At 61.2% G+C, this 14,337-nt stretch overlaps 1 protein-coding gene across 1 annotated transcript in view; it reads left to right on the top strand.

The window, feature by feature from the left end:
- Positions 1 to 14,337, top strand: part of CHD5 (chromodomain helicase DNA binding protein 5) — a 59,393-nt gene that overhangs the window by 15,497 nt on the left and 29,559 nt on the right. Inside the window, exons 4-15 of the mRNA XM_059374472.1 lie at positions 1,949 to 2,067; positions 2,592 to 2,830; positions 4,399 to 4,523; positions 6,234 to 6,357; positions 6,873 to 7,039; positions 7,225 to 7,446; positions 8,574 to 8,780; positions 9,000 to 9,211; positions 11,652 to 11,783; positions 11,868 to 11,976; positions 12,892 to 13,083; positions 13,175 to 13,375. Coding sequence (XP_059230455.1) covers positions 1,949 to 2,067; positions 2,592 to 2,830; positions 4,399 to 4,523; positions 6,234 to 6,357; positions 6,873 to 7,039; positions 7,225 to 7,446; positions 8,574 to 8,780; positions 9,000 to 9,211; positions 11,652 to 11,783; positions 11,868 to 11,976; positions 12,892 to 13,083; positions 13,175 to 13,375 — 2,049 coding nt within the window. The remainder of the gene's footprint in view (positions 1 to 1,948; positions 2,068 to 2,591; positions 2,831 to 4,398; positions 4,524 to 6,233; positions 6,358 to 6,872; positions 7,040 to 7,224; positions 7,447 to 8,573; positions 8,781 to 8,999; positions 9,212 to 11,651; positions 11,784 to 11,867; positions 11,977 to 12,891; positions 13,084 to 13,174; positions 13,376 to 14,337) is intronic.

The following is a 14,337-nucleotide window of genomic DNA, read 5'->3' as shown; positions in this document are numbered from 1 at the left end:
CTGCAGCACTGTCACCGGCTCAGGCTCCTGCTGCTCTGCTTCCTGCTGGGAGTGAGGCCCAGAGGCTTCCAGGAATGGCTGCATGTGTGGGGCCGGCGGACCATGGGAGGGCATCCCTCAGGGGAGCCCCTCTGAACGGGCACAGAGAACGGGGAGCGCCAGGCAGGCCTTGTTCCCAGCTCCCGGGACCACAGGAGGCTGCCCCTCCTGGGGGTCTTCTGCTGCGGGGGCAGATAGCCCAGCTCTGAGGGGCTGAGGCAGGGATGGGGTTTGCTAGATCGGTGGCCTAGGAGTCGAGAGGGTGGGGGGCTTCCAGCTTGGGGTGTTACCCAGGGATTGTGTCTTCACATCCTTCACCCTGCCCCTAGGGGGTCAGCTCTGGCCTCAGGCCCAGCACCCTGCTGGCTGAGCGTGGGTGTCACTGCAGCTCTGGGCTTCCTGGCTACCCGTGGCCCTCTCCAGCAGCTGGGAAAGTGGCCTGAGTCCTCGTTCATTGTCCACATGGGAGACCCAGTGGCACCTGGCCCTGGGGACTGATAGCCAGTGGAGGGGCGATGGTGACCTGGGCCAGTGAACGCTCCGGGGTGTGGCTGGTGCCGACTGGCTGAGTGGGTCCACGGGTGGGGCTGGGACAGGGCTGCGTGGAGCCAGTGTGACGGGGGGCAGGAGTGGCCCTTTCCAAGCACTTGTGCTAACTTTTTTCTTTTTTTAAACGTTTTTTTTTAATTTTTAATTTTTTTAAAAATATTTTATTTGTTTATTTGATAGGCAGAGATCACAAGCAGGCAGAGGGGCAGGCAGAGGGAGAGGAGGAAGCAGGCTCCCTGCTGAGCAGAGAGCCCGATGTGGGGCTCGATCCCAAGACCCTGAGATCATGACCTGAACCGAAGGCAGAGGCTTAACCCTCTGAGCCACCCAGGCACCCCGACTTTTTTTTTTTTTTTTTAAAAGATTTTATCTATTTGACAGAGATCACAAGTAGGCAGAGAGGCAGGCAGAGAGAGTGGGGGAAGTAGGCTTCCTGCTGAGCAGAGAGCCCGATGCAGGGCTCAATCCCAGGACCCTGAGATCATGACCTGAGCCGAAAGCAGAGGTTTAACCCACTGAGCCACCCAGGCGCCCCAGCACTTGTGCTAACTTGTTCCCACCTGGGAGGCAGGTGCTGCTATCCCATTCTACAGACAGAGAAGCTGGCATAGTCAGGTGCCTGTGTGGGGGCAGAGCCAGGATTAGAACCAGGGGCTGTGTGGCTCTAGAACCCGGACTCATGGCCAGCACGCCCATCCCCACTTGACCCCAGCCGGCCCGGCCGTCTGCAGAGCTCGCTGTGTGCCCCTGGGGAGTCACACGCCTCCTCGGGCCTCGTGCCCCATCTGGAAAGTGAAGCCGTAGCCGAGGGGCCCTCACATGTGTCCGCCTTCCGCTGGGCCCTTGTCCCACCCCCCACCCTGGCCCTGGAAGCTGGAGAGGAGCGGTCTGTCATTTCGTGGGCTCCATGTGTGACTCTACGGGGGGGACATCCCGAGGCCGCCTCGTCTCTCCCCAGCCTCAGGCAGCCCTTCAGCCCTGCTGCCTCCCCAGGGACAACTGGCCTTTAGGCTAATCCCATAGGCTGCTGTTCTGGCCTGGGGCCCAAACTCACAGAACACATTCTCCCCAGAGAGTGAGCTCTCTTACAGTCTCTGTGCGTAGAGGGCTGTGCACAGAGCATCCGCCCACCAGAACACTTACACTCACCCCCCAGGCTTGGCCCTGCAGCCCCCTCGTGCGTTGGTGTCTGAGCCCTTGCCTCTGACCAAGGGGCAGTGGGCTGGGAGGGGGAGGGCGGGTAGGAACGGCAGACACAAGCTTCCCGCCCATTCCTAGGCCTCCAGGGTGGGGGCTCTGGGGTGGGGATGCAGGTCAGAGGCCTGTGATCTGACCCCACCTCTGGCCTGGGTGTCCCTAGGAGCCCAAGTCCTCGGGGCAGCTGATGGCCGAGTGGGGCCTGGATGACGTGGAGTACCTGTTCTCGGAGGCCGACTACCGCACGCTGACCAACTACAAGGCCTTCAGCCAGTTCCTCAGGTGGGCCACACCCCCAGCCACCGTGGCAGAGGGAACTGCAAGCTAGGGGACAGAGCCCCAGGCTCCTGGGGTGCAGGGGGCCATCCAGCGGACAGCAGCCCTGGGCAGAACCCCTGTCATTTTAACAGATGGTCCAGGCTTCTCTTGCTTGCCCTGAGCCGTGGGGATGGTGGTCCTCGTCAATCCCCAGGGCTTTAAGCCCTCATTGGGCTCTCTCCGCTCGGGAAGAAATAGGGCTAGACACCCGGTGGCCCACAGGAGGCTTCTCCCTCTGGTCCTTCGGGTGGTACAGGGTCTGGAAACCCAATGAGAAGATCGCCAGCCAACCACGTAAATAGGAATCAGAAATGTTTGGGGACGGACGGGAGTTCCGGGCCGTGTCCCCTTCCCTGCGCCCTGCCTCGCTGTCTGCTTGCTTCGCCCAGCCTGGAACGGGGGCTTCCCCCAGGTGTGGGAGAAGAGGAGGGTGCCTGGGTGGTCGGGGGGTCTCATCCCCTTCACGGCGATGCTTTCGTCCCACACAGGCCCCTCATCGCCAAGAAGAACCCGAAGATCCCCATGTCCAAAATGATGACGGTGCTGGGAGCCAAGTGGCGGGAGTTCAGCGCCAACAATCCTTTCAAGGGGAGCTCGGCAGCGGCAGCGGCGGCGGCCGTGGCCGCGGCCGTGGAGACCGTCGCCATTGCCCCTCCACTGGCTGTCAGTCCCCAGCAGGCCCCCCAGCCTGTACCTATCCGCAAGGCCAAGACCAAGGAGGGCAAGGGTAAGGCTGCGGGCGGGGGCGGGCACCCGGCTCTGCTGGCCGGTCTCTCTCCAGACCCTATAGCCTCGGGCAGCTGGGACAGCTGAGGCAGGCTTTACCAAGGACTCAGGGTCTCGGTTGACCTTGGACCCACTCGTCCTTGCTCAGCTGTATTGTGGCATCGTAGCCCCCTTTCGGGGCTGCGGAGAAGCAGGGGAGACGGTGTGCTCGGAGCTCCGGGACTTTTGCACCTGTTCCCCTCCGACTTGGTGTGGAAGAAGGGAAGGGGGAGGCCCATGTTGCTGGGAGTTGGGGGAGCTCTTGAGTTTGAGGAGAAGAGGTCCCAAGGTTGGCCCCCGACCCCACTTGTCTGAGGACCCAGCCCTCGGGGTGATGGACGTGTATGAGTGCGGCTGCGGTCGGGCTGGCTTCCCTGGGAGGCCTGCGAGGAGGTGCAGATAGATCATCAGATTGAGTGGTGGGTATCCGGTGTCTGGGGAGAGGAGGGACGGTGGAGGCTCTCTGTGACTTGGAGTCCCCGAGGGCGGGACCTCCCCTAGGTGGAGGAGTTCTGTCCCCATTGGGGTAGAGACCTGCATCTCCCCAGGGTGCTCAAAGGTGGGGTCATCAGTAGCTCAGCCTTTCTGGGTACTCTGATTGGATTTTGATGGAGGGGCTAAGGGCGTTCTGGGCACCCATTTTTTCAGCCCCAAGGAGCTTTGGTTTCTGGGATGCTGAACCCCGTTTCCAGGTCTCTGCAGGGGTCTGGTGGGCAGAGTGATAAATGGGGTTTAGAACCTGCTCCTGCCCTGCTTCCTGGCTGGCCTCTTTCCTGGGCCTCCCCAGCCTGCCTCGCTTCCTCATTGCCTCCTGGGTGCCAGCCACTGAGCTATCGATTCCCGGAGCCGCCCGGTCAGAGCCTGAGAAATTGAAATAGATTTTCTTGAAATAGATTTTCTATGGCATCATGGAGGTTACAGCGGGGCTCCTAGCCCCATCTGTGTGTGAAGCAGCTGAAGGAGGGCCCGGGGCAAGTCCACCTGCTGCCAGGGCTCCATCTTCCCCACTCAGCCCGGTGGGAGAGGCTGTTGAGGGGCTATTACTCCCCCGGTGGCTAATTGGCCTGTGGCCGGCCCCATAAAAACAACCTCAACCTTGCTGGCTGCCTAGGAGCTGGTGTTTGCCATGGGTGATTGGACACAGGGGTGCCTGGGCCCGGGGGAAGGGCTACTTGTCCTCCAGAGCCCAGGTTTGGACCCCAGGGGAGTGGGTGTGCCCATGGTGGCCTTGCTGGGGGCCATGGCTTCAGTGGGGACAGCTCCTTTCTGGGGAGAGGGGACAGCACAGGGTTGTTCCCAGGATGGCTGGCAGTTCTGCCATTCATGGATCAGGGCAGTGGTTGCCGGAGCGGAGACGGAAGGGCGCTTGCTGTGTCACTTTCATGCAAGAACATCACCGCTCAGACTTCTCATCTGGAGGGGGCTGCGGCAGAGTGACTCTTCCCTAACGGAGTCCCTCGGGGCCGACCGGAATCATGGCACCAGGTGACTGAGCCACGGCCGTGTGGATGACCCTCTGCCACTTTGCAGGGCCAGGAGTGAGGAAGAAGATCAAAGGCTCCAAGGATGCCAAGAAGAAGGGCAAGGGGAGAAAGGCGGCGGGGCTCAAGTTCCGCTTCGGAGGGATCAGCAGCAAGAGGAAGAAAGGCTCCTCGGTGAGTGTGTGTGAGAAGGTGGACTGGGCCGTGTGTGAGTGAGAATGGGAATGTGGGTTTGTGCGCCTGAGCGTATGTGTGTGTGAGTGTGTGAGCGGACTGGAATGTGCGTGAGCACGGGTGTATGAATACGAGCGTGTATCTGAGTGAGCGTGTGAGTGTGTAAATAGGTGAGCGGACTGGAATGCATGTGAGCACAAGTGAATGGAAACCTGTATTTTTGAGCGTCAGCGTGTACAAATATGAGAGTGGACTGGAATGTGTGTGAGGATGAGTGTGTGAGTGGGAGCATGTATGTTTGTGAACACGAACCTGTGAGTGTATAAATGTGTGAGTGGACTGGAATGTGTGAACATGAGTGTGGGCATGTGTATTTGTGAACATGACCGTGTGAAAGGACTGGAATGTGTGTGAGTCCAAGTGTGTGTGAATGGGAACATATTTGTGAACATGAGCACGTGAGTGTGTAAATGTGTGAGCGGACTGGAATGTGTGTGAACACAAGTGTGTATTTGTGAACATGAGTGTGAGTGTAAATGTGTGGGTGTGTGATAGGGTGGACTGGGATGTGTGTGAGAGAGAGACCACATGTACTTGGCCACGTGCGTGGGTGTGTGAGCAGCCTTTTGCGTTCCGCATGCGTGCGCACGCGTGTGCAGGCGTGTGCCCTGCGAAGGCAGGTGGTGGGGATGCAGGGCTGGCAGCCTGCGTTCCTGAATCAGGACTCCGGGTGGGGAGCTCCCCGTCTACTCCGCTGGGCTGGGGGCCTGCCTCTGGCTCTGCTGCATCTGGGTAGCAGCTGGGAGCGTCATCTGGCCTCTAAGAGTCCTGATGGGGCCTGCGCGCCTGGGTCACCTGAGGAGGGGTGGCAAGTAGGCAGGATCAGGCTGGACTGGAGCTCGGACCCTCCCTTGCCGTTCCAGGGTCAGCTCTGGCACCAGGTTCAGACTGACCCTGAGTCCCCGTCGGAGCCTTTGGCCCTCCCTTCTGCACGGAAGGCAGCATGCATACATACCCTTCCCACTGCCGCAGGGCACCTGTTTGCCACACCTTTCCCCACCTCTGTAGAGGAGCAGAGTCGGAAGCCATTCCTCTGTCCCCTGGTAGAGGCAGATGACAAGATCTGAGTTTAGCTGCTCTAGAGGGGAGCACGGAGAAGCACGTGTGACCCAGCCCGCAGCTGCTGCTCCCGCTGAGCTCAGCAAGTCTTTGTTGAGCACATTTTCTTGTGCCAGCCTCTCGGCTCAGCCATGGTGGGCCCTGCTCGGGGAGTGTTCATGGTCTGGAGGGTGTCTGGGAAATACACAGAGAGAGAGCTAACGACAAGCAGATGGGACACACCAGACCTGGCACACAGGCTGTGCAACAGGTCCAGTCAAGGAGAGATCTGGGAAGGCTCCTTGGAGGAGGTGTCCTTAGGGCTTTCCCTTGAGGGAGGTGGAGGAGTTTGGCAGGGTGGAGAGCAGGGCTTGGGGGAGAGGTATGGAAAATGTGAGTTGTGTCTGAGGGCTGGAGAGCAGGGCTTGGGGAAGGTGGTAGGACGTCAGGCTAGACCGATGTGGGGGGCCCTTTGGGGTTGAGAGCCAGGTGGAGAGAACCTGGAGCCTCCACCATGCCCTGCCCTACCCCATCCTCTGCCCAGGCCAGGGAGGCCCTTGGGATGAGCCCCCAATGCAGGCTCTAGGCTCACAGGCCCCCACCCCCCTGCAGAGCGAGGAGGACGAGCGGGAGGAGTCGGACTTCGACAGCGCCAGCATCCACAGCTCCTCCGTGCGCTCTGAGGGCTCCGCCGCCCTGGGGAAGAAGAGCAAGAGGCGTCGCAAGAAGAGGAGGAGTAGGACTCCCGGGGCGCGGCTGGCCGGGTAGAAGGGGCAGGGTGCAGAGTGCCCTGTGGTCAGCAGGGGAGGGCCTCCTTGTGTTCCGTTACACAGTTCACCTCAGTGAACTTCCTCACCCCAGTGGGCTTCGGGGTCAGGGGAGGGGTCTTGTGCCACTGAGGCCAAATCCGTGTAGGCCCCTGGGGCGTGTAGGCCCCTGGGGCGTGTGCACTGGCAAAGGGGGCCCTGGAGAAGGAAGTGCTCCGTGGCCGCCTGCGCCATCTGCCCTGCTGCCCTTCTCCCCTCCCTCCCAGGGCCCCGCCCGCCCTCTCCCCGGCCTGCTTTTACTTCCAACCCCCTCCCCACCCTCAGCCTTTCCTCAGACATCGGTTCATGCTGCCTGCCCATCTGCCATCCATCCATCCAGCACCTATTAAGCACCTACTGGGTACCGGTCCCGCCAGGGGTGGAGATTGCTTGGGCTTTGGGAGTGGGGACCGGGCCCTCCACCACCGCCCCTGCCCTTCCCCAGTTGACGACGGGGATGGCTACGAGACGGACCACCAGGACTACTGCGAGGTGTGCCAGCAGGGCGGGGAGATCATCCTGTGCGACACCTGTCCGCGAGCCTACCACCTCGTCTGCCTTGACCCAGAGCTGGAGAAGGCTCCGGAGGGCAAGTGGAGCTGTCCCCACTGTGTAAGCCCGCGGCCGAGGCTCTGGGACGGGGGGCGCTGCCAGTGCCTGGCTCCCGGATGGCGCAGGATCGCGCGGCCCGCGGGGCGCTGAAGAAGGGGAGAGGCGCGCGGGAGGGGGAGAGCCGAGCGGCGCGGGGGGGGGGGGGGCCTGGCCCGCGCTGCCTCCACCCGGGTGCTGCCCTCCAGGAGAAGGAGGGCATCCAGTGGGAGCCGAAGGACGACGACGACGACGAGGAGGAGGGCGGCTGCGAGGAGGAGGAGGACGACCACATGGAGTTCTGCCGCGTGTGCAAGGACGGCGGCGAGCTGCTCTGCTGCGACGCGTGCCCCTCCTCCTACCACCTGCACTGCCTCAACCCGCCGCTGCCCGAGATCCCAAACGGTGAATGGCTCTGCCCGCGCTGTACTGTGAGTGTTACGCCCGCCCCGCCCGCGCCGCCCCGCCCTCTCCCCGCCCCTTCCCCGCCCCCGGCGAGCAGTTCCCCGCCCACCTGGGCCACGCCCCCGGCAGACCCTGCCCACAAAGGCCTCGCTACACCTGCCCGGGCCACGCCCACTCACGAGCCCTGCCACGGAGCTCCCGGCCTCGCCCCATTAGAGCCGCCCGTCCGCCAAAGGCTCCGCCTCTGTAGGGCTAATCCCCGCCCACCCACAAAGCCACGCCCACCGAAGGCCCAGTGCCTGCTGGCTGCACCTGGGATGTTCCCGGGACGCTGGATGTTCCCGGGACGCTGGCCCAGGCCCCGCTCCTTGCAGGTTCCGCTCTGCTGGCCGCCAACAAAGGCGGGAGTCCCCGTCCACCACAGTACCCCCACCCATCCCCGAGTTCCGCCCCCTGCCTCACTAAGACCCTCTCTGCGGCTCGACCCCATTGAGACCCCATTGAGACCCAGACGCAGTTTTCCCTGCACCATAACGAAGAGGGACACCAGCCACACAGCCGCTGTCCATGGGCATCCCTTTACCGCTTCCGTCTTTCCGAGTACAGGCGTTTGTTATGCCCATTTTTAGATGAGGTAACAGGCTCAGGGAGGTAAAATGCTTGTCTCAAGCCACACAGCAGCAGAACTGCCCACTCAGTCCCTCCCCGGACCTGGCAGCTGTCCCAGGGCTGGGGGTGGCAGAGGGCAGGAGGCAGGGGGAGGAGAGGGCCCCACCCCCTGCCCCCAGTGGCCGCGTGCTGGGCGCCGCCTGCGTTTGAAGGCTCCCAGGCCCACCCCCAGTGCTAGATTCCCCACCCTCCGGATCCTGGGCTGTGCCGTGGCAAGCCCCAGTTCCCCGGTGTGCATCTGGGCTTCTGGTGTGTGCGCGCGTGCATGTGCGTGCATGTGCACACACCCGCGTTGCCCATCTCCCGTGTGTGCTGTGTGTGCGGGCTCCTGAGGACAGGGCAGCATGGTGGAGTTATGGTGGGGCAGACCTGGGGAGCAGGGCAGCTTGTGGGAGAGAGGCTAGTAACAGCCTGATGTCCCTGGGACCTCGGTGGGGGGGGCTGTGGCTAAGCCCTGAACTTGGGGACCCTCCTGTGTCCACAGTGCCCCCCTCTGAAGGGCAAAGTCCAGCGGATCCTACACTGGAGGTGGACGGAGCCCCCTGCCCCCTTCATGGTGGGGCTGCCGGGGCCCGACGTGGAGCCCGGTGTCCCCCCACCCAAGCCCCTGGAGGGCATTCCGGAGAGAGAGTTCTTTGTCAAGTGGGCGGGGCTCTCCTACTGGCACTGCTCCTGGGTGAAGGAGCTACAGGTGAGGCCCCCCCCCAGCACCAGGCAGGTATGGCTGTGCCAAGGCTCTGGTCCTGAAAGGTGCGGGCTAGCACTGAGTGCGGGCCATTGTTGGGAGGCGGGGAGCGGGAGGCTGCCGGTGAGGTTGTCCTGCCCGGGACCCAGGCTGGGGGAGCTGCATCAGGGACACGGGGGAGCCACGGCCTCCTGCCCCCCGTAACCTCTGCCGGTGCGCAAGCAGCTGGAGCTCTACCACACGGTGATGTATCGCAACTACCAAAGAAAGAACGACATGGACGAGCCGCCGCCCTTTGACTACGGCTCGGGCGATGAGGAGGGCAAGAGCGAGAAGAGGAAGAACAAGGACCCTCTGTATGCCAAGATGGAGGAGCGCTTCTACCGCTACGGCATCAAGCCTGAGTGGATGATGATCCACCGTATCCTGAACCACAGGTGGGTGCCTACCGCCCCAGCCCATGGCCGCGGGGCAGGACGTGCTCCGTGGTGCAGGCGCAGGGCTGCACGTGGGCGCTCTGGGGGCAGGAAGAAGGGATGGGGGTCCCCCCGCTGCCGGCGACGCGACTGCCCCGCTGGAGGGAGTCGTCCGAGGCACATAGACACGTGCACACACGTGTGTTCTCACTCGTGGTGGGAGTGCAGGTCCAGAGTCATACGTGGAAGGGGGCAGCTTGATACACAGGCTGGGACACTTGCACCGAGTGGGACCATCAGTGCTCCTAACTTCAGCCAGAGTCTGATACCTGCGGGAGGGTCCTGGGGACAAAGGTGGCCTGAACTGTGGGGCTGTATGCATATTTGATCCTCCTTTAGAACAATAGCTAACGCTATTGAACACTATCTACCCTGACAGGTAGACATTTTATTTCTGTCCCTTTTATGGATGTGCAGACAGGCACAGCCAGGCTGTTACTTGGCCAAAGTCACACAGCCAAGAAGCGGTGGAGCTGGGATTTGAACCTAGTGAGTTGGAGTGGTAGGACTTGCTTTCTTGGCCACTGTCCCAAACGCCCGTGTCCCGAGATAAATCTTGGTGGCCCCAGGTGACTGTGATCAGAGGCTGCAGAAAGCTGGACAGAGACTAGGGTGGGCAGCCTGTGGGTCCTTGGGATTTGGCTTTGGTTTGGGGAACAGTGGGAGCTCTTGATGATTCTTGAGCTCAGGGGCTTGAGAACGGGCCGTGGCCGACAGGTGGGCACGGGGTGAGGACCGGAGTCTTCACTTGCCTTCCCTCTCGGCCTGATGGGGTCTGAGAGGAGCTTAAGGTCTGGCCAACGCCGGGTGTCCTGAGTGGCGGGGCTGGGTAGTGCAGAGGGTAAGCACCTGAGCCAGACCCAGAATCCAACCCCGGCTCCCCGTTTCCTGCGCTCTGTGCCTCTGCGCTTCTCATGTGAAGTGGGATCGCAGGAGTAACTCCCTCCAGGCTGCGGCGAGGGTGAGGGCAGAGGGAGCACGCCAGCCCCTGCTAGAGCCGGCCTCCGTGAGAGGCGGGCAGGAGTGCCTGGACGAGCTGCCTGCCCCCGCCTGTCCCCAGCTCCCCCCCACAGAACAAGTCTTTCTATTTATTTATTTATTAAGATTTTATTTATTTATTTGACAGAGACACAGAGAGAGAACTCAAGCAGGGGGAGAGGGAGAGGGTAGAGCAGGCCTCCCGCTGAGCAGACAGGGCTCCAGCCCAGGACCACCCCCCCATCATGATCTGAGCCAAAGGCAGAGGCTTTAACCCACTGAGCCACCCAGGCGGCCCCCACTGAGCCACCCAGGCGGCCCCCACTGAGAGCAACTCTTGAAAAGCGGCTTAGATCCTATGCAGACCTGAGCTCCCCTCCCCCACTGAACTGATCCACAGGGTTTTTTTTTTTTAACCTTTATTAAATTGCATTTTAAAGACATGCATGGCGGTCTTCCTCCTTACATTCACGGCAGGGCAGGTGAATTTTCCCCACATTTATTTTCCCCACGTTACTCGGCCAAGTCCGAGTAATGACTAATTATTTATTTAAAAAAGCTGTATCCATGATGATGGGTTGATCTTCCTCTTAATGGTCCCCAGGGTGGCTGTAGGCTCAGCCCTTTTGGGGAGCCATGGCTTTGCTGACCCCGCCGTGCTCCCCAAGCTTGGTTGTGTGCTCAGCTCGGGGTGGGAGGCTTCGGAGACCCTCCCCGTGGCCAGAATCAAGCTGAAGTCCGAGCAGCTTCTCTGGAGCACCCCTCTGGGCTGCTAGCTTGCTCGTCCGTGTCCCTGGGGGTCTCTAGAAGAGGTCATCCTGCCTGCCCGTGTGGGACTCTGTCCTAACTTACTTTGCAGAGGACCAAGATGGGCATGGCTCTGGGCCTTTGAATTTTTAAATTTAATTTAATTTATTTATTTGATAGACAGAGATCACAAGTAGTCAGAGAGGCAGGCAGAGAGTAAGAGGAGGAAGCAGGTTCCCTGCCGAGCAGAGAGCCCGATGTGGGGCTTGATCCCAAGACCCTGAGATCATGACCTGAGCCGAAGGCAGAGGCTTTAACCCACTGAGCAGCCACCCAGACACCCCAGGGCCTTTGAATTTTTTGAGTGAAAATACACAGGCCTAGGGTCCGGAGAGAGGACTGTCCAACTCAGAAATTGCAGAATCCCAGTGTCCAGACACCCTGCCTCGATGGCTCATCACGGTGACAGAGGGTGGGACTGGCACTGGCCTCTGCTCCTCTGTGAGCGTGGCCTCTCCCCGTCCCTCTCGGCTCTGCTGCTCATCCTCACACTAGCTCCCCAGGGCCTGTGGCCGTAGGGGTTTTGCATCGTGTGAGGTGTCCCCCGGACCCCCGCCCCGCCAGCCCCTGGCCCGGTGGCCTGCCCCTCCCCCTCCACCCATGTGCTGTGTTGCAGCTTCGACAAGAAGGGGGACGTGCACTACCTGATCAAGTGGAAAGACCTGCCCTACGACCAGTGCACCTGGGAGATTGACGACATCGACATCCCGTACTATGACAACCTGAAGCAGGCCTACTGGGGCCACAGGTGCGCGGGCCGCGGGGCTGCCCCCAGACTGCCGCCCCCTGCTGGCCTCCGCTTTGCTCATCTGCCTCCCCCGCTCTTTCCCAGGGAGCTGATGCTGGGTGAAGACGCCAGGCTCCCCAAGAGACTGGTCAAGAAAGGCAAGAAGCTGAAGGACGATAAGCAGGAGAAGCCGCCGGACACACCCATTGTGGATGTGAGTGTGGGGGGTAAGGGGTGGGGGGGTGTTGCCGGGTCCTGGCACCCCAGGCCTGGCCCTGGAGGATGGCGTGTCCTGCGGGAGCGGTGTGCCACGGCCCCTCTGGTTCCGGCCACGTCAGCCGGGCATCTGATGGCACAAGGAGACGAAGACCCAGGCCCTCCCTGCCGGGGAGAGCTCAACCCTGGAGTCGGGGTCCCCCAGCCTGATGCGGAGGGACAGCTCCCTGGGCACAGAGGCCTTGGCCTCCTGTGAGTCTGCACTGTGCACAGACCGGGAGCACATGGTCTCTGCTTAGCATACAAAATACATCCCCCAACACCCTAACGCCTAGCCGCGAGCCCGTCGGGGTGTGGACGGTTGACCTTTATTCATTTAGCAAACTTCTCTGGGGTGTCTGCCAGCTGTTGGAACAAGGACTCTGTCTCCATTTCAAGAAGTGTTCCTCTCCCCCTGGGCCTGTGGTGGGAACACACAGAACCTCGGGGCTCAGCCTGGAACTGGGGGAGGGCAGCCTTGAGCTGCAGGATATAAAGGAGACAGAGGAGATGTTTAGGGTTCAAGGAGCGGAAGCCCCTTAGGCAGGCAGCAAACAAATGTTGACCAAGTGCCCACCAAGTCCCAGGTGCCCTGTGGGACTCAGAGTCATGAGCAGGGCAAGTCATGAACAGGGTAAGTGCGGTGACCACAGCCTGGGCTCCAAGTCAGAGAGTCCAGCCATCAGGAAGCCCTCAGGGAGGGCTTCCTGAAGGAAGAGGTGTTCTAGCCAAGCCCAGAAGGATGGATACTTTGGCAGGGATGAGAGGAATGAGAATAGTATTGCCGGCAGAGGGGCAGTGTGTTGCCAAACCCAGGGGGTGGGCTCTGGGGCCCAGGACTCAGGGTGTGTCTGAGCATCTGCCTCCTCCGTAGCCCACAGTCAAGTTCGACAAGCAGCCTTGGTACATTGACTCCACGGGCGGCACGCTGCACCCGTACCAGCTGGAGGGCCTCAACTGGCTGCGCTTCTCCTGGGCCCAGGGCACGGACACCATCTTGGCCGACGAGATGGGTTTGGGCAAAACCGTGCAGACCATCGTCTTCCTCTACTCACTGTACAAGGAGGTACGCAGGCTGGGGCAGGAGTCCCGGGACGGGGGGCTGGCACCAGCTGTGGGCAGGGAGTCTCACCGCATCCGTCTGCCTCTGTCTCCAGGGGCACTCCAAGGGACCCTACCTGGTCAGTGCACCCTTGTCCACCATCATCAACTGGGAACGTGAGTTTGAGATGTGGGCACCTGACTTTTATGTGGTCACCTACACGGGGGACAAGGAGAGCCGCTCCGTAATCCGGGAGAATGAGTTTTCTTTTGAGGACAATGCCATTCGGAGCGGGAAGAAGGTGTTCCGTATGAAGGTGAGTGCTCCTCGTCCCCACGGGGGACCTCAGGAAAGCTCTCGGCCTGCCCCTGGGGCCACAAGGCCCTGTAGCTGGCCACCGGCTTCTCTCCAGGCAGAATTGCCAGCTGTATCAATGTCCTGGGCTTGATGTAACAAAATACTATGAACCAGAAGGCTGGAAACAACAGAGACTTACTTTCTCCTGGTTCTGGAGGCTAGATGTTGGTAGAGCCATGCTCCCTCTGAAGGCACTAGGGGGGCTCTGCCCTGCCTTCTCGGGCTTCTGGTGGCTGTTGGCGTTCCTGCGCTCATGGCTGCATCGCTCCCATCTCTGCGTCCCGGCTTCAGGCCATTCCCCTTTGTATTAATGTGTCTTAGAGACACCACTCCTATTGGATTCAGGACCCCTCTGATCCAGATGACCTCATCACAACCCATTATCCCTGCAGAGATCATTGCTCCTGGAAGGGTCACATCCCGTGCTGCTGGGTGGACGTGGACTGGGGGGACACGATTCAACCTAGCACACTGTCTGCGTGACCTCACATTCTGCTCAGCACATGCTCAGCACATGGGTGTCTGCGCCCCACAGAGCTGTGGAGGGTTGACTGAGCTAGGCAGGGCCTGTCTTGACTGTGTCCATGGGTCTCCAGGGGTCTTGTTGAAAGGCCTCACTGGGATCCAGCAGCTCTGGGGACAGCAGCTCTGAGCCTGGGTGGCTCAGCCAGGTTAAATGTCCAACTCTCATTTTTAGCTCAGGTCTGATCTCAGGATCGCGGGCTCGAGCCCCGTGTCCGGCTCCATGCTCAGTGTGGTGTCTGAGCCCCGCGTCGGGCTCCGTGCTCAGCGTGGTGTCTGCGCCCCGCGTCGGGCTCCGTGGTCAGTGTGGTGTCTGAGCCCCGCGTCGGGTTCCGTGCTCAGCGTGGTGTCTGCGCCCCGCATCGGGCTCCGTGCTCAGCGTGGTCAGCGTGGTGTCTG

The sequence above is a fragment of the Mustela nigripes genome, chromosome 14, assembly GCF_022355385.1.
Source record: "Mustela nigripes isolate SB6536 chromosome 14, MUSNIG.SB6536, whole genome shotgun sequence".
Taxonomy (NCBI): Eukaryota; Metazoa; Chordata; class Mammalia; order Carnivora; family Mustelidae; genus Mustela; species Mustela nigripes.
The sequence above is the reverse complement of the archived record's forward strand: the minus strand, read 5'-3'. Positions and strand labels throughout refer to the sequence as shown.